The sequence below is a fragment of the Camelina sativa genome, chromosome 17 (assembly GCF_030686135.1).
Source record: "Camelina sativa cultivar CO46 ecotype springtype chromosome 17, ASM3068613v1".
Classification (NCBI taxonomy): Eukaryota; Viridiplantae; Streptophyta; class Magnoliopsida; order Brassicales; family Brassicaceae; genus Camelina; species Camelina sativa.
The window spans coordinates 29,872,788-29,892,156 of NC_141896.1; the positions used below are offsets into that span (position 1 = coordinate 29,872,788).

Here is a 19,369-nt window from a genome sequence, read left to right on the forward strand (position 1 = left end):
AATCAATCTTATGCAATGCTTAAACTCATTTGGCTTGGAGATAAAGGTTTTGAGACAATGGTGGTCTCTGTTTAGAGTGGGGCTTATCACTTTTCAAGGTTCTCTCATAAAAAATGGATTGAGCTTTAGAAGATTGCTAAAGGTAAGAACACTTAGACATATACAAGAACAAAACCTTGTCTACCCAAAGGTACCCAAAGTGTTTATCCTATCAGTCTAAATCCAAATGATCCTAGTGCTACCCTTTAACTTCTTCTTTTCTCTTTCACCCTTTTCTCTTTTGGTTTTCAAGTCTTAGGAGAGGGATGGGGGATTCTTACTTATTTGCTATGATTCTCTTCTCTTCTTCTTGTTAAGACATAAGAGCATTTTGCTAGACTTTTCTTTTCTTTAACTAGACCCATCTTCAACAATTTTTTTTTTTAACTTCCCATCCTTTCACTAGACTTTGCTTAAGCACATTCTCCTGTTAAAGACTCTACCCTTTTTTTCTTTCTCTTTTTCCTCTTTTCTTTTCAAAACAGCCAAGTCCCAAACCCAACAAGTGAACCACCTAGTCCTATCTAGTTTGAAAAATGCAAACTACAACTACACAAGGCTTTACTCTTGTCAGTTCAAATCTAACACTTTCTACCAAGCTCAATCCCAAAAATATGCCTCACACACACAAGAATAAACATGGTTTGAAAGAAGGGTTGGTTAAGGGGTAGGGAAACTGATTTTTAATCAGCTACTTGGATCAACAAGAGTGGTGAAAAGGAGAAAGATGATCCAAATATGTATATGGTATCCATGAGTTTAAAGCAATGCACACATTGATAATTGAAAGTCAATATTAGGTTCTTATAAGTAGGAAATGGTGTCAAATCATAAAATGCTTCAATTTAGACCAAATGCAATGCAGGAATTCAAAGCTTGGTTCAATCTTATGCTTCTAACTACTCAACTAGCATCAAAGTACTATTAACTTGGGCATTGATCCTAGTCTAGTGAATTAAGCAAGCTAACAAGGCAAACTCATCATAGATCCCTAATGCAAATATTATACAATCCTACATGAAACATGCTAAACAAGATCCTAATATGCAATGCAAAATACATGAACACTCTTTTTTTTTAAAGATTTTGCAAAAAAAAATCAAATTTTTAGGGTTTTTCTATGCCTTAGATGCTGTGCAAATACTAACATGATGATGCTAAAAATTTGAAATAAGAACATAAAACACAATGTCAAATGCTATCTCAAACCCTCCCCCAAACTTAAATCACACAGTCCTATGTGTGAAAGAAATTTGATTGAGGATTCAAGATCAAAAACAAAACACAATATGAAATGCATTGGTATTTACAAGTGAAGGTGATAGTGGTACCTCAAGGGTTGTGGAAGAAACTGTCCACATCCTCTTGCATGCTTGAAACTAGCTTTGTTTGGTGGTATGGATGATGAATGTATGCAATGGTGAGATATGAATGAATGGATGGTAAGGTGTTTCAATTCCCCTTATGCAGTTGCAGTATAAGAGGTGTCAATCCTATCTGAGTGTTTGTGACCAATCAAGATGTGCATATGAGTCTAAGTCAAGCCAAATGTAAAGGATGTTTGTCACTAACAATCCTATGATGAAAATGTAAAGTGCTGAAAGTAAAACTACAAGAACTAGATGCTAAATGTAAATGGAACAGAATAATTATAGCAGTTATGAAGCTAGAACAGAAATAGGAACTACTATAATGCAAGTATTGAACTAACGCAAGGCAAGTAATGAACAGAAAGCTAAATGAATGCAACAGAAATGCAGCTCAAATGAAACAGGACAAACACAAATCATAAACCAAAGTGGGATCCCCCATCCCATTTATAAGAACCTAATATTGACTTTCAATTATCAATGTGTGCATTGCTTTAAACTCATGGATACCATATATATATTTGGATCATCTTTCTCCTTTTCACCACTCTTGTTGATCCAAGTAGCTGATTAAAAATCAGTTTCCCTACCCCTTAACCAACCCTTCTTTCAAACCATGTTTATTCTTGTGTGTGTGAGGCATATTTTTGGGATTGAGCTTGGTAGAAAGTGTTAGGTTTGAACTGACAAGAGTAAAGCCTTGTGTAGTTGTAGTTTGCATTTTTCAAACTAGATAGGACTAGGTGGTTCACTTGTTGGGTTTGGAACTTGGCTGTTTTGAAAAGAAAAGAGGAAAAAGAGAAAGAAAAAAAGGGTAGAGTCTTTAACAGGAGAATGTGCTTAAGCAAAGTCTAGTGAAAGGATGGGAAGTTAAAAAAAAAATTGTTGAAGATGGTTCTAGTTAAAGAAAAGAAAAGTCTAGCAAAATGCTCTTATGTCTTAACAAGAAGAAGAGAAGAGAATCATAGCAAATAAGTAAGAATCCCCCATCCCACTCGAGCAAGCACTCGATCGAGTGTAGGGTCGAGCTGGACAAATACGCAAAAACAGAGCAACACAAGAAAAACAGAGCAATACCAAAACGAATCAAACAACGATTAAACAACAGGATTTAAGCTAAGAAATCAATAAAAAAAGGAAGGTCTTGAGGAGGGATTCATGGGCTGGACTAATGATTGAGGTTATCTAACTTGGTCAACAAATCTCAAGCAAACTTTGAGCTAATCTCTAGACATATATTTCTAAGACATGTTTAATCCACTCTCATGGCAAGAAACAATCAAACCTATGCATTTCTAGACTTGTTCTCACATAGTAAAGAATCTACACAAGCAGGCATTAAGCAATATATCTCATACCAAACAAGACCTCTAATCTCTTAGCAAGCCTAATGGTAAGCTCTAGATCTAGCCTTATCTATGCTTCTTAAACATTGGTGTGATGCTAAGATGCTTGAAATCAAACCCTACCTTCTCAGATATAGGATCAGCATTAAGAACATCTAGCCTAGAAGAGATCTACAACAATCAAGCTTGACCAAAGCAAACAAACCTCAAACACAATCCAGCCTAACCCATCCTCAAGATCCTAAGCACTACTCACAAGAACACATGATGAACATCAAAATCATAAACCCGGAAAATACTGAAACTTGCATCACTAGAAAGATAAAACAGAGATCTACAATATTGAAGAAGAAATGAAACTCGAATTCTTAATATTCTGAAAGTTATGAAACCAACAATATTGAATAATCTAGAGTTTTTCTCTCAAAGAGAAGTACAAGATCTAAAAAATAAAAGTGCAAAAGGAATAATTCTCAAAAAGGTAAAAACTAGGTTTCTGACTATTCTAAAAGCTGGACTCTTTTGGTGGTTGCAGGTACAAGGCTTTATATAGGAGAGGAGGTGGAAGCCCTAAAAATACTAAAAGACAAAATAGTCAACGGCTCGGTCAACTCGACCCTGTGCTCGGTCGAGTGACAGGTCGAGTTGGCTTCTCTCGTGCATCCTCCACTCGGTCGAGTCCCTCTTTGCACACGGTTGAGTGTCTGGTCAAGTGGGTAGTCGAGTGGGACTCCAGAATTTGTTGTTTCAGCCTTAACTCTCTTGCTTTTCCTTCATGATTGTTTCACTTCTCCTTAGCATTGCTTCCATGCTCCTTGAGCTCCAAAATCATCTGTTTATGCATGAAAAGATGCAAATGCAATGCAACTATGCTCTAATAAAAGATTAGTCCTAAAGCTATGCAATAATGGACAAAATTGATAACAAAGATGCAAAAAGATGTGAATAAACTAAGGGAAAACAAGGTAAAATATATGAACATCAATGCTGTCAAAAGTGTAAGTGGGGGCTTGTTGGTGACTTGGAGATGGAGATTGGGGCAGCTCGACGATGGCGATCGACCGTGACTCGGTCGAGTGCGTGCTCGAGTGGGGGGGTCGAGCTGGACTGCGGATGCCAAAATTCTGACCTTGCTGCTGGTAGAACTGGTGCAAGAGCGCTGGATCCATGTGAAGTATTGGGGTGGGATGGGAGGGTAACCTGGATATCCTGGATAAACAGCTGGAGGTGGGAAGCCATATGGTGATCTGGGCTGGAACTCGGCCGAGTGCATTTGGGGTGCTCGGTCGAGTGGGTGCTCGAGTGACCCGGTCGAGTGCTTTGAAAATTGTTGTTCTCGGCTACTTGAACTCCTCTTCCTCTGATTTGGCTCATACATTGAAGCTCTAGCTGGTTCCACAGGGTTTGCAACTCTTGAAAGTGCTCTAGTTGAGCTACTCCTCCTGAAAGGGCTTGAATGGCTTGGAGATGAGTTTCCACTCTTCAGCTCAGCTATCTCCTTCTTGAGGCCCTTGATGGATTTGGCCATATTGGTCACCTTCTTCTTAAGCTTGTCAAACCTCTTCCCATGCCACGTGTTCCACCTTTGCAAAAGTGTCAACCTCTTTCTATTCTCCCTTATTCCTCTACTATCCCTTGGGTTGGGCTCATAATCTTTAAAGTAGAACTGCTCCTCCCCATCAGCCATTTGCACATCTCCAGCTCCATCAACTCTAGGTTGAACTATCACATCAAACAAGAACTCATCAGCTGGCCAAAAGTCAATGTTGGCTCCTTCTTGAATGGTGGTGAGCTCTTGGTTAGGCAAGATCAATTGTTTCTTCCCAAGTGTTGGAAGCTCAAAGTTGAAAATGTGGTTTCCTTGATGCATCTCCTTGGCTAGGATGAGAGTAGAGGTGAGGTAGCTGGAGTCAATCCATCTTGGTGAGACCCTTTCTCTTCTAAGTGGGACCTTGGCAACTTGTAGAATTGGAGTGATGATGCCTCCAATGGTTAGTGATCCTCTTGAACCTTTGTTCTCCAACTTGCCTACCCAACTTCTCAAATATATCATGTGGTCTATGAGCACCATTGCAAGATCAGTCTCCACAGTGCTCCCAAGAATGATAGTTCCATCTCTTGCCTTGAGGATGATTCCATTGAGAGCCATATCAATCATCTTAAGCTCACCCTCATTGAGATTTCCAGTCTCCTTCCTAGCAAAGAAAGTGTTTGCTAAGGCCTTGTGAAGTACCTTAGGACTGGGCTCCTTATCTTTGAACTCTTTGTTTTGGAGGATGAATAGGTGATGTTGTCTCCAATGGTCTCCCAAATGGAATAGAGCTCCTCTCTTGGTATCATCAAGCTTCTATTACTCCCAACTTCAAAACCAAACACATTGGCTATCTTCTTCATTGAAAGCTCATACTTCTTCCCCTTGATTGTGAAGGCAATGTGACCATCTCCAACCTCAGCATCCTTCCTTGCATATGTGTGCAGCTTGACAGTGGCCAGAAACTCACAACTTTCCTCCTTGTAGCCCTCCATGCAAAGCCCCATGAACTTGGTTAAGTTGCTCTTCTCAAAGAGATACTCCACATCTTCATCAATGGCTAGCTTCTCCATGGTTTCCTTGTGTGGATATCTAGTCCCCAGGAACTCCATTCTCATGAATGCTTCATAAAGTTGCCTCTTTGTCAAACCACAAGTTTCTGCTTCTCCATCATCCTCTAGCTCTTCTTCTTCATCTTCTTCCTCACTTTCACTCACAACCTCCTCTTGTTCAATCCCAACTGCTGGCCTCTTCCCATTGGCCTTGTTTCTCCTCTTGAACTCCATAAGAGTTTGCTCCCTTTCTTCCTCACTTTCACTTCTTTCAGGATCTTCCTCAACTGAATCATTCCTTGGACACGGCATCTGACTCGACTGACCACTCGGACCACCACTCGTTCGAGTGCTTGATCGAGTGGGGCGTCGAGTGGTTCTTCCAGATTCTCCTCTTGATTCAAGGCTAGCATCACGACGTTCCATGGAGCTTGCAGCCACTTGTTGAGACTTCCTTGTAATCCTTGAAGACATTTTTGAACAGAACTGAAGGGAATAGACTCAATGCTTAAGGTTAATAGGTTAGTGACCCAAAAACAAAAGAGCTAAGCTTTGAGCAAAAAGATGAACTTTGAGAGAGATTTTAAACTTGAATTTAGTTGTTTTGAGCAAATGAGAGTGTGTGAGAGGTATAGGATCATGCAAGCTCTATTTAAAGAAGCTAAGGGGACAAGGAGACAAGGGTGGAGCGTCCATACCATTCAAATTTGAAATGGGAATCTTTGACTTGTTTTTTGCTACCACTCGGCCCCACACTCGACCAGCACGTGGTCGAGCTCCCTTGACCAAAGTTTGAAATTTCAAATTTTTCTTCCTTTTCTTCCCTCCACTCGATCATTCTAGAGAAATGAGAATCGAATGGGCCTTAGTTCCTTGCCAACTCGGTCGAGTACCTCTCGTGGGCTGGTCGAGTGGGCTTGCGAATCTCCTTCCCCAAGTCCAAATTTCTCCATACCCATCTACACTTTCATTAAAAGGTCTGCCCAACACAAACATAAAAGAAAACACATCAAAACTACTAAGAAATAAAGCATATTTACAAAGGATACCTTAGGGACTTCCTCCCTAGTGAGCTTGTTTAGAGTCACTAAGCTTGACTTTGGTTGCCTTCTTAGACTTGGTCTAGATACCAAGGAGGTGATGAAATCCTCCCTGGAACCTCTTGATCACTGTGAAGTTGATCCTTGATCACCTCACCCTTAACACACAAACCATATTTCTTCTTGATTTTGAGCCTTGGTCTTGCTTTCCTCAAAGACCTCTTGTTTAGCTTGACTTGGAGATCCTTAACCATACCAGTCAACTCTTGAACTGAGCTCTTAAGCTCTTCCATAGAATCCTCTCGAAGAGAGGGCTTAGCCTTTGGAGTTGTTTCACCACTTAAACCTTCTTGACCACCTTTGTCCTTGATAGTAAAAGGCTGATCATCAATGGTAGGAAGGTTGGTTGGGTTATAGATGTTGAACTTCATAGCTATACCCTCAGCAATGTTCAAGGTCACAAGACCTTCCTTGACATCAATAACTGCTCCAACAGTGGCTAAGAATGGTCTCCCAAGAATGATAGGATCTTCAGGCTCCTTATCTATCTCTAGGACCACAAAATCAGTGTGAACCCTTGCTCTCCCTATCTTCACTGGAATGTTCTCCAACTTGCCAACCACATCTCTATTTGACCCATCAGCTAGGCATACATGAAGGTTGGTGGACTTGAAGTCAGTGTGCCCAAGCTTTTGAGCTATAGAATAAGGCATCACACTGATTGATGCTCCCAAGTCACATAGGCACTGGTTGTAGTGAAGATAGCTAGTGTGCAAGGCAGATAGAATGGACCTGGATCCTTAAGCATAATTGGGATGATAACTCCTCCAAGGTCCTCAAGATCCTTCTCATCTTGAGCTTGAGCCTTCTTCTTTGACAAATCAAGCAAAAAATCCCTATAGAGAGGATATGGTTCATACTGTTCCAAGGCAGGTCCTCTCTCTTCTTCTTGATAAGTAATGATGATCTCTTGAATGGCCATCACTTCCTCTTGTTTCTCAACCACAACTTCTTCCTTCAAAGCTTTCACTTCCTCTTGTTGCTTAGCCAACATTTCTTTTTTCTCAATGATTTCCCTTAATTCCTTAAGCTTCTGTGCTTTGAAACGTCCTGGGAATGGTAGAGGCGGTTTGTAAGCAGGAGGAATGTACTTAGCAGGCTTAACAGCTTCTGATCCTTCAGCTCGATCGACCACTCGATCAGGCACTCGGTCGAGTGCTTGCTCGAGCACCTGGTCGATTTGGCTACCGGGTTCAGTCTGTTTTGCACAAACTTCACTCTGAACTTCAAGAAATGATCTATCCTCTCCATCTTGAACATCATTGTCCTTAGTGACTTCTTCATCAGAGATATGGATAGCTTTTGCAGTGAACTCCCTTGGATTTTGGACAGCTTTTCCAGGGAGTTGGTTGGGTTTAGGAGCTGAAGCAGAGGCATGGTTGCTCTCCATGAACTTCACTCTAGAGTTGAGACCTTCAAACTTCATGTTCAAGTCATTATACTGGGATGTGAGCCTTTGATTCAACTCAGCAAAATGTTTAGCCTCCTCAATCTTTCCTTGTGTTTGCCCAATCAACAACTGTTGCATCATGGCTCTTAAGTCTTGTTCCTGGCCTTGGTTAGTCTGAAACCCTAGTGGGAGACACAATTGGGGCTGGAACACTTGTTGCTGTTGTTTGGGGACATAGTTTTGTTGCTGTTGAGGCTGTTGAGATGGATACACTTGGTCTTGTGGATTGGCCACATTGGTGCTTCTATAGGAGAGGTTGTTGTTCTTGAACCCTCCTTGGTTGTAGCCTTTGAATCCACCCTGGTTTTGCATATAACAGAGCTCAGCAAATTCATTCTCCCCCTCTTGAACTTGAACCTCTTCCTCACCAATGAAGTGGATGGACTTTTGTTGGCTAAGAAGGATCTTGTCAAGCTTCTCATTGACCATCTTCAAATCCTTCTTGTATTTGTCCTCTTGGTCAGTGGAGGTGGACCTTATGGTTCTGTCATAGTCCTCATTGTAATTGCCATCTGACTGAGCAAGGTTCTCAACTAATTCCCATCCTTCTTCCACATTCTTGTTGAGGAAGTTGCCATTAGAAGCTGTATCAAGAAGCATTCTGATCTTGGGAAGCACTCCTCTGTACAAAGTGCTTAGGAGGGACTCATTGCTGAAGCCATGGTGAGGACACTGAGTTTGAAATCCTTTAAACCTATCCCAAGCTTCACAAAAGCTATCCCAAGCTTCACAAAACCTAGAGATTTCATTCCTCAATCTAGCAGTCCTTTCATTGGAGAAGAATTTTGCCAAGAAAGCCTTCTTACAAGCATCCCATGTGGTTATTGCTCCAGTAGGAAGAGTCTTCTCCCAAAGGTGAGCCTTGTCTCCAAGTGAAAATGGGAAGAGCCTCAACTTGAATCCATCCTCACTCACTCCATTAATCTTTGTAAGACCACATATTCCATCAAATTCATCAAGGTGGTCTATATGATCCTCCATTAGCAACCCATGGAACTTGTTGGCTTGGATCATGGAGATCAGTCCACTCTTGATTTCAAAGTTATTGTTTGCTACTGTGGGAGGCACAATGCCAGCTCTCCGGTTGTGGGTGTTGGGTGCATCTCCAGCACCAATGTTCCTTGGTCTTGGAACTGGATCTTGTTGCTCCATGATGATTGGATCCTCTTGCTATTCTTGAACTACTCTTCTTTGCTTATGTCTCAAACCCTTTTGTAGCCTGTGGATATTGTCAATAGGCCTCTGAAGATTGTCTTTCCCCTTTGACCTTGTGTGCATCAACAAACACGAGTACAAACTCGAACAGGTACACGGTCGAGCGCAAGCTCGAGTGGGTGGTCGAGTCGACTGGGAAGTGGTATCTATTTAGATATGCTGTCTGACTCGATCAAGTGCTCGATCACGACTCGGTCGAGTGGTGGTCAAGTGGGTGGTCGAGTAGGTACCTGAAACTCAAGACTGCCAAGCAAAAGAAGATTCGAGTTCAGCAACTTCACAAGTGTATAAACGAACTTAATCTTAGACTAATATTGATCCTAAATGTCACAAAAACACTCTCAAATGGGCAACGGCCCCAAATTGAAACACAAGTTTTGTATGGGTGAAGTGATGAATGTATGGAATGATGAAAGATGAGATGAATGGATGGCAGGGTGTTTCAATTCCCCTTATGCAATTGTAGTACAAGAGGTGTCAATCCAATCTGAGAGTTTGTGAACAATCAAGATGTGTATATGAGCCTAAGTTAAGCCAAGTATGTAAAGGATGTTTGTCACTAACAATCCTATTATGAAATGTAAAGTGCGGAAAGTAAAAGCTACTAGAACTAGATGCTGAATGTAAATGGAACATAATGATTATGACTAATATGAAGCTAGAACAGAAATAGAAACTATGCTAATGAACTAATGCAAGGTAAGTAATGAACACGACACTAAGTAAATGCAACAGAAATGCAAATAGAATGAGACTAATATGAAGCTAGAACAGAAATAGACACTATGCTAATGAACTAATGCAAGGTAAGTAATGAACACGACACTAAGTAAATGCAACAGAAATGCAAATAGAATGAGACAAGAGATAAGACAGGACAACTACAAATCATAAACCAAAGTTCTGGGGATGAACTCGAGCAAGCACTCGATCGAGTTTAGATCGAGTGCAGAGTCGAGCTGGACAAATACGTAAACAGAGCAATGCAAGAAAAACAGAGCAATACACAAGCGAATCAAACAACGATCAAACAGTAGGATTAAGACTTAGAAATCAATAAACAAGGAAGGCCGTGAGGAGGGATTCATGGGCTGGACTAATGATTAAGGTCATCTAACTTGGTCAACAAATCTCAAGCAAACTTTAAGCTAATCTCTAGACATATAAATCTAAGACATGTTTAATCCACTCTCATGGCAAGAAACAATCAAACCTATGCATCTCTAGACTTGTTCTCACAAAGTAAAGAATCTACACAAGCAGGCATTAAGCAATACATCTCATACCAAACAAGACCTCTAATCTCTTAGCAAGCCTAATGGTAAGCTCTAGATCTAGCCTTATCTATGCTTCTTAAACATTGGTGTGATGCTAAGATGCTTGAAATCAAACCCTACCCTCTCAGTTATAGGATCAACATTAAGAACATCTAGCCTAGAAGAGATTCTATCACAATCAAGCTTGACCAAATCAAACAAACCTCAAACACAGCCCAGCCTAACCCATCCTCAAGATCCTAAGCTACTACTCACAAGAACACATGATGAACATTAAAGTCATAAACCCAGAAAATACTGAAACTTGCATGAAATGAAAGATAAAGCAAAGATCTATAATATGAGAGAAAGAATCAAACTCGAATTCTCAATATTCTGAAAGTTATGAAACCAACAATATTGAAAAATCTAGTGTTTTCTCCTTTAAAAGAAGTACAAGATCTAATAAAAATAAAAGTGCAAAAAGAATAATTCCCAAAAGGGTAAAAACTAGGTTTTTGACTATCTAAAAAGCTGGACTCCATGGGTGGCTGCAGGTACAAGCCCTTATATAGAAAAAGTAGTGAAAGCCCTAAAAATGCTAAAAGACAAAATAGCTAGGCGGCTCGGCCAATTCGACCTGGTGCTCGGTCGAGTGAACGGCCGAGTTGGCTTCTCTCGTGCATCTTCCACTCGGTCGAGTACCTCTCTACACACGGTCGGGTGTCTGGTCGAGTGGGCGGTCGAGTGGGACTCTGGACCTTGTTTCTTCAGCCTTAACTCTCTTGCTTTCTCCTCTTGTTTGCTTCACTTCTCCTCAGCATTGCTTCCAGGCTCCTTAAGCTCCAAAATCACCTGATTATGCATGAAAAGATGCAAATGCAATGCAACTATACTCTAATGCATGACTAGTCGTAAAATTATGCAATAATGGTAAAAATGGATAGCAAAAGATGAAAAAGATTTGAATATACTAAGGGAAAACAGGGTAAAATATATGAACATCAAAGGACGTGGTGGAGTTGTTGATCAAGTGGAGGGGATTGTCTGCAGATGACGCTACGTGGGAGGAGGAGAGGCAAATTGCAGAAAGCTTTCCCGACTTTGTTCCAAACCTTGAGGACAAGGTTGCTGTTCGAAGGGAGGGTATTGATGGGCCGCGGGAACGTGAGAGAGGTTTGACCGTAGCAGTCCGGCCCGTTCGTCAGAGTAAACCCAACCATCATTATCTAGATTGATCATGCGAATAGTCTAAACTACCAAACAAATATCTTGTGTCGTGTTCGTGTAAACGTCAATTGGGACCTTACCAAGCAACAAGAGAGGGGTCTGCAGAAGCTCAAAGGATTTAGGCAAGGTACATAGGCTGGTGCGGGTTGTTTTAGCTACAAAGTTGACCCTTACAGTCTCCTTTCCGGTGATTATGTGGTGCAAAAGAAAGTAGGCCTTGGGCGTTTTGTTGGGATCAAATTTGATGTCCCCAAGGATTCCTCAGAGCCCCTCGAATATGTCTTTATAGAGTATGCAGATGGCATGGCCAAGCTTCCCCTCAAACAGGCCTCACGTTTGCTCTACCGATACAATCTGTACGTCTTTCCTCTTCTTTTAATTCAGCTCACAGTTTTTGACTCGCTTGTAAATGTGTTTGTTTGATGCCGTGTCTCTATCTTCCTTTTGTACATTAAAAAAACCTCCTTTCCCGCCCCTGTCTCTGTCCCTTACTTTGTTTATTGATGTTCTGTTCCAGTCCAAATGAGACCAAACGGCCTCGGACTTTGAGTCGGCTGAGTGACACTAGTGTTTGGGAAAGAAGAAAGACCAAAGGAAAAGTAGCAATTCAGAAAATGGATGTTGACTTGATGGAGCTATATCTTCATAGGCTTAGACAGAAGAGATATCTTAATCCAAAAAACCCCATCATGGCTGATTTTGCTGCTCAATTTCCTTATAAGGCTACACCCGACCAGAAGCAGGTATTATTGCCACCTATCTTTTACTTTTCATCATTCATATTCCAATTTACTTAAAGCTGAGTTTTCCTTGCAGGCTTTCTTGGATGTTGAGAAGGATTTAACAGAGAGAGAAACACCTATGGACCGATTGATCTGTGGAGATGTTGGGTTTGGTAAAACAGAGGTTGCTCTACGAGCCATCTTTTGTGTGGTTTCAGCTGGAAAACAAGCTATGGTTTTAGCACCGACTATTGTATTGGCGAAGCAACATTACGATGTAATCTCAGAGCAGTTTTCCTTGTATCCACAAATCAAAGTGGGCCTTTTAAGTCGGTTTCAGGTATTGAATCATTGTTTCTGAGGAAAAAAAATTCTTCTATGAATTTTTCCAGATGCAAACTGGTAAACTCTACACATGTCAATGCAGAACACTCAATTTTGTTTTAGACTTTAGTGGTTGTGGGTTACATGCTGTCTGCTGTGTGTAAGTTGTTCATGGTTTTACCTGGAATTGACCATAGTCACATCTTTGACATTATGCAAACTAAAGCAGAAAAGGAGGAGTATTTGGAAATGATAAAAAATGGACATCTCAATATCATTGTTGGCACTCACTCACTTCTCAGGAGCCGTGTTGTGTACAGTAACTTAGGCCTCCTTGTGGTTGATGAGGAACATGCTCTGTTCTATATTCATTGAAAATAAGTTGTTTATGCCATAATCTTGGAATGATACTTGGATTAGTTGATGATAATCTTTTCTAACTTAACAGAGATTTGGGGTCAAGTAGAAAGAAAAGATTGCATCTTTCAAAACATCGGTGGATGTGCTTACATTATCCGCAACACCCATACCAAGGACACTGTACTTAGCTTTGACTGGATTCCGGGATGCCAGGTTGCGACATGATGTGTTTAATATTATATACGCACTGATAGAATTTGATGAGACTAATAAGCCTTTGTTTTCTTAATGTTTCTAATCTCCACACCGCCTCCGGAGAGGATTCCAATAAAAACCCATCTTTCATCATTCCGTAAGGAAAAGGTGATAGAAGCAATAAAAAACAAGCTGGATCGTGGTGGCCAAGTTTTCTATGTCTTGCCTCGGATTAAGGGTAGAATGCAATTTGTCTTTTGCTACGTTTTCTCTTAATATGACTACCTTTGATCTTGGTTGTAACTCTTAAGTTCTTCACGGATTTAACAACATAAAGCAAATTCTAAAGGCATAAACAATTGAATCAAACCAGAACCTCAATTAACATTTACACGCTCATCTACTTAATCACGTTCTTCACAGATTCAAGAACAATTGAATCTAAAGATTATATCAGAACTACCACTAGAGAAAGCTCTAAAACCAAGACTCACATCAAACAAAAGTGTAGAGGATTGTGGCAATGGAGGGTGATAAATAGAAGAATGAAACAGACAATAGAAAGGAAAAGACCTAGCACCCAAAAACCAAACTTCCTCTTCTTTTCGAGAAGAACTCATATATTTTGTTTCGCTCTTCATGTCCAGTGATGGATTTGTAGGTTGTGTTCAGATTGAGATCTGGGTAAGAGATGAATTGTGTCTGTGGAGGCAGAGAGAATAAACGACAAACTCTATTTTATTAATAAACTTGACACATGTCAAAATCTTATTAATAGTTAACTTTGAAACCCAACTTTATATAATAAGAAAATATATATATATATATATATATGCATATATATCTCCTTATAATTAATTAATTATTTTTTTTAAATTATATTTTGTAACTTTTTGATAATTATTTTTTTTTTCGTAACATCTGACTTTATTGATAATTAGAAGGTTGTGTTACAATGATCCTCATAGAGGAAATGACTTAATCCATTTGGAACATAAAAATGAAAATTGAAAGAGATATCATCCAGCAAGGGAGTTGTGGCTAGATAATCAGCGGCTTTATTGATGTCTCTTTTAACCCATGCGAATTTAGTGTCTTCAAACTTTCCTTTCCAAAATAGAACTTCTCTTATCCAATTGTGCATGCCAAAGTTGATGTTTTGTCCTTTTAGGAGTCTTGTTAACTCCAAATTGTCTCCCTCAAAGATAATCTTGCGGTGTCCTTTCATCCAGCAATGTTGCATCGCTTGTAGTAGACTTTGACATTCACTTTCTAGATATTCTTGACTTTTGTTCCTTTTGCTTGGGTTGCTCCCACATATGTTCCTGTATGATTTCTTGCTATCCATCCTGCTTGAGGTACTCTGTTTTCGTTGACAAATGAGGCATCATAATTACATTTGACCCATGTGGATTCTGGTTTTGTCCATCCTTGTACTCTTCTTGTTGATGGTGTTGCGTGTGTAGTGCTTAACTTCGCTAAATAGTCTTCTGCAGTGATCCATTCCTCTGTATCTTGTCTGGCTAGTTTTATGGTTTGAGTCCATGGTTGATGTCGTTGTTGGAATGTTAATAGGTTGCGACGTTTCCATATCCTCCAGAGTATCCAAATTGGCAGTTGATTATTGAAATCAGTATTGTTGGCGAGACTGCAGTTTAGCACATTGTCGAGATTATTTTCCAAAGTTGAGTTTGCATTGATCATTCCTACAACGGGATGTCCCGATACTCTTCATATAGATTGAGCGTGATAACATGTGAAAAATAAATGGTTGGTTGTTTCTTCTTCTTGACAGTATCTTCTACATTGGCTTTGTCGTGTTATGTGTCTCCTTCGCAGGTTTTCTCCTGTTCGTAAAATACATGATAACATTCTCCATAAGAAATGTTTAATTTTTGGAGCGGTCTTTAGCTTCCAAATCTTCTTCTTCAATTCAACATTCCCTAGGATCGGTTGCTGTTGATGATCTTGTAGTTGCGTGGCAAGGTAGTAGGCCGACTTAACTGAGTAGATACCATTCTTTGTGTAATGCCAACCTAAAAGATCCAGACCTTGTTGAGAAAATAGCTTTATCTTTTTTTATTTCCTCTACATCATCTTGATTGACCTGTTCTGTTATTTTGCCCTCATCCCACGATGTTGGTGCAGACGTGATCCAGCTGCTTAGCACCGTTGGTGTTGGATTGCCTCTTGGTACAGGAGCTCTCGGTGGGTTCGTTGGGAGCCAAGGATCGTTCAATACATCAATTGACTGCCCATTACCAACTAAAGGTCTGACTCCTTGTTTTAAAAGATCTCTTCCATGAAGCAGTGACCTCCAAAAATATGATTCTTTACATTTCCTTGTTGCATTGAGGACATTTGAGTCTGGAAAGTATTTTCCTTTGATTACCCTCGCCATTAGACATTGAGGCTGTTGAAGTTATCTCAATGCTTGTTTTCCAAGTAGAGCATCATTGAAAATCTCTAAGTCTCTGAAGCCTAGACCTCCTATACTTTTGGAGGTTCCCAGTCTCTCCCATGACAACCAATGCATTCCTTGATTTTGTTCATCCGTACTCCACCAAAACTTTGCCAGAACCGAGTTAATATCTTGGCAAGTTTCTTTTGGAAATTTAAAAACATTCATTGAGTAGACCGGCATGGCAAGAGCAATAGATTTGAGCAATACTTCTTTCCCTCCGAGTGATAAAAATTTCTTGTTCCACCCTTGAGTTTTTGCTTTTACTTTCTCTGTAATATACTGAAGCGTTTCACTTTTCCGGCGTCCAAACTGTTCTGGAATGCCCACATATTTTCCCCCTCCACCATCATTATGAATGTTGAGTATATGTCTTACTCTCGTCTTGTTCGCCTGTCGCACTTTCTTCCCAAAGGTTATGGAGGATTTACTCAAATTGACTGCATGTCCTGATACCCTCTCATACTGTTGTAGTATATCTCTGATCTTTTTTGCTGATTTTTCATTGGCTAGTGTAAAGAAGAGTGAATCATCCGCAAAAAGAAGATGACTAACCTCCGGGCTTCTATTGCTAATCTTGATTCCTTGGAGTTTTCTCTCTGTCATGTTTTGATTCATCAAGTGGGAAAGAACTTCAGCACATAATATGAAGAGGTAAGGTGAGAGAGGATCTCCTTGTCTTATGCCTCTTTCTGGTACTATATATCCTCTTGGCGATCCATTGATCAAAACCGAGTAGCTGACTGAAGAAACGCAGTTCATTATCCATGTAATCCATTGACAATGGAAACCCATTCTCTTCATCGTTTCTTCTCAAAATGACCATTCAAGTCGGTCATAAGCTTTAGCAATATCTGTTTTAATAGCCATATAGGAGGTCGCTTGTCTTGTTCTGGTATTAAGTCTGTGAAAAACTTCATGAGCAATGATGATGTTATCTATGATGAGACGACCTAGAACGAAAGCTGCCTGGTTTTCTGCTACCAATCCTGAGAGATGCTTCTTTAATCTGTTCACTAGAATTTTTGAAACCGTTTTGTAGGCTACATTGCAGAGAGCTATTGGACGGAATTCAGCCATTATATTCGGTGTCTCCACTTTTGGGATGAGACAGAGGTTGGTATGCTTTAGCGATTAATCCAGTACGCCTGTGTTAAAAATGTTTTGTACCTCTTGGATGATGTCAGGATGGATGTCCTCCCAAAAGTTTTGATAAAGCTTCAGTAAAACCATATGGACTTGGGGCTTTGTGTGGTCCTACTGCAAAAATCGATTCCTTAATTTCCTCCATGCTAACTTGTTTAATAAGGTCTTCATTGATAGCGTCTGTAATTTGACGTGAATATCCTCTAAATACATTGTCATACTCTCTTGTGTCAACATGTGAGGATTTGTATAGATTCCTGAAATAATCCTCTGCCGTTTGTGCTATGTTTGTATCACCTCTTTGAATAACACCCTGATCATCTTGAATCGCGTTAATGCGTTGTTTTACATGTTTGGCTTTGGCATTTGAATGGAAATAAGCTGTGTTGTGATCTCCTGCGTGCATCCATTGGTTTCGGCTTTTTTGTTTCCAATACACTTCTTCATCAATGTATGCTTGATTGAGCTCTCTTCTTAACTCTTGTCTTGTCGTTAGTGTGTCACCCTCTGCAATAGCCTTGTCCAAATTGAAACGGACTGTTTTGATTCGTTCCTCTGAGTTCATTCTGTTTGCTTTTTTCCATCTTGAAATATGTTGTCGCCATTGATGTAGTCTTCTTGACAATGGGATGTTTCGATCATATCTATCTTTCCCGCCTGAAAGCACTACATCTTTGAATCCTTCTTTGGTTGTCATTCTGTTATCATAAATGAAGTAGCCAAGTTTTTCCTCCTCAACATCAGAAATGAATGTAACCAATGGTCTGTGATATGATTCTCCAAACTCTAGAAACTCTGTGACTGCAGCCGGGTACTTATCTATCCAAACTTTGTTAGCCATAGTTCTATCTAAACAACGTTGAACATAATGTTGTCCCCTTTGACCAGTCCAGGAAAATCAATCTCCTATGGATCTTAAGTCTGTTAATCCACACTCTTTAACCATCCGCCTGAAGTCTCTGAAGGAAGCTTTTGGTCTTATTCTTCCACCTTTTTCTCACTATTACTAAGGATTTCATTGAAGTCTCCTAGTAATAACCATGGTTGATTTTTTCTATTGATGTTTAATCTTTCTATACGTTCCCAAGTATGGTCCCGGAGATTTGGATCATGTTTTCCATAAACAAAAGACAAGTTAAATGAACTTCCATTGAAATCGACTAAGCAATCTACAAGATTGGGAGAAGCAAAAGAAACAGAAAGCGATACATGATTTTTCCAAAAGATAACTAAACCACCACTAAGTCCTAGAGGAGGAACTGAAACATAGTTAAGGAAACCTAGCTGGGCCCCTACATCTCTAATACGATCATCATCTTGCTTTGTCTCTGAAAGGCAGATTATGTCCGGGAGAAACTTTCGATGGATCTCCTTAAGGCGTCGAACTGTCAAGTCTTGACCTAACCCTTGACAGTTCCAACAGGTTGTCCTCATGGAGGCTATGGTGGTTTAGGGCCCACCATGCCACTAGCAAGTGCTGGATCAGAGCTTGATCCCCCGTCATTTCCATGATCTGTCATCTTTAAATCGCTGTTACTTCCTTCTCCTAAATGCTCCAGTTTGCGCTTTCTTTTGTTATTTGTGGAGGGAGCTTCAGTTGTTTCACGCTGTTCCTCAACGTCGTGCATATCGTTCTCCTCTGCTACTTGGCCATTATCTTGAGGCTCATTATTGTTATCCTCATTAGCATCAACCACTTCTTCAATGTGGACATTCTGGTTTCTTGGTACCGCTGGGGGTTGATTGTCGTCGTCGCTATCATCATCATCATCCGAGAATGGATCAAATCCACCATTGCGGATCATACAAGCCCCATAATCGTGGGTAAGCATACCACATGCTTCACAAAATCCCCTCAGTCGTTCATACCTGAATCTTAGAATGGTGTTGACTCCAAGGGTAAATTGGAAATTACGTTGGAATCGGAGAGGATCTCTGATATCCCAATTAATCCGTATGCAAACATATTCCACCCGTTGTGCTGCTGTCTGATCATAATCAATGTCCATGATCATTCCCATAGCCCGACCAATGTGGGCAACCACTTCCTGGTTCATGTATTGCAGTGGGATGCCTCTGACTTGGATCCAGAACGGGATGAAGTTGAGGTTCTCTTGATTCATTAGTGGTGTCCATCGCTGGAGAACCACCATTCGGTCTGCAAAAGCCCAAGGTCCTCTACGAAGGACTGTCTCCATTGATTCTTCAGATGGGAAAACGAATTGGAAGCGCCGTCCTTCAACATTTCGCCCATGAACAAGGCCGGCTTGACCCCACAAGCGAGGCATGACCGCAATAATCGATCGAAGGTTCTGACGTCTCGGCATCACTGGTCGAGCCATGAGAATGAATCTGTTTTCCGCTGCCGCATTGTTAACAACATCGAATGGAAGCGCAATTGGGATGTCATCCACCCCCAACTCAAGATCTTGGAGAACTCTCCGGATGTTTTCCGCCATTTGAACAAGAAAATTGTAATCTCGATAGAGATAGTTTGCTGGAAGGATTGAAGATGAGAAGTGAGAACAGGACTTCTCCATCAATTGCTCTTTATAGTTCTCAGCAAGAAACT

General features: G+C 40.5%; 2 protein-coding genes and 1 non-coding gene across 3 annotated transcripts; 1 reads left to right on the forward strand and 2 right to left on the reverse strand.

The window, feature by feature from the left end:
* Positions 1-8,543: 8,543 nt before the first annotated feature.
* Positions 8,544-8,647, forward strand: LOC147924496 (small nucleolar RNA R71). Its single transcript, XR_015587932.1, has one exon. It is a non-coding gene; the product is annotated as a small nucleolar RNA R71 (small nucleolar RNA).
* A 5,480-nt stretch (positions 8,648-14,127) lies between these two features.
* Positions 14,128-14,538, reverse strand: LOC147924497 (uncharacterized). Its single transcript, XM_087496804.1, has one exon. It carries the CDS (start codon positions 14,536-14,538, stop codon positions 14,128-14,130), a length of 411 nt encoding a protein of 136 aa, XP_087352930.1.
* A 3,698-nt stretch (positions 14,539-18,236) lies between these two features.
* Positions 18,237-19,286, reverse strand: LOC147924498 (uncharacterized). The gene has a single exon (XM_087496805.1). The coding sequence runs from the start codon at positions 19,254-19,256 to the stop codon at positions 18,237-18,239; it is 1,020 nt and encodes a 339-aa protein (XP_087352931.1). The 5' UTR covers positions 19,257-19,286.
* Positions 19,287-19,369: the final 83 nt, after the last annotated feature.

Excerpts from the sequence above, each read along its gene's own strand:
- LOC147924498 (XM_087496805.1), bottom strand. The coding sequence starts at position 19,256 with ATGGCGGAAAACATCCGGAGAGTTCTCCAAGATCTTGAGTTGGGGGTG.
- LOC147924497 (XM_087496804.1), bottom strand. The coding sequence starts at position 14,538 with ATGGATAGCAAGAAATCATACAGGAACATATGTGGGAGCAACCCAAGC.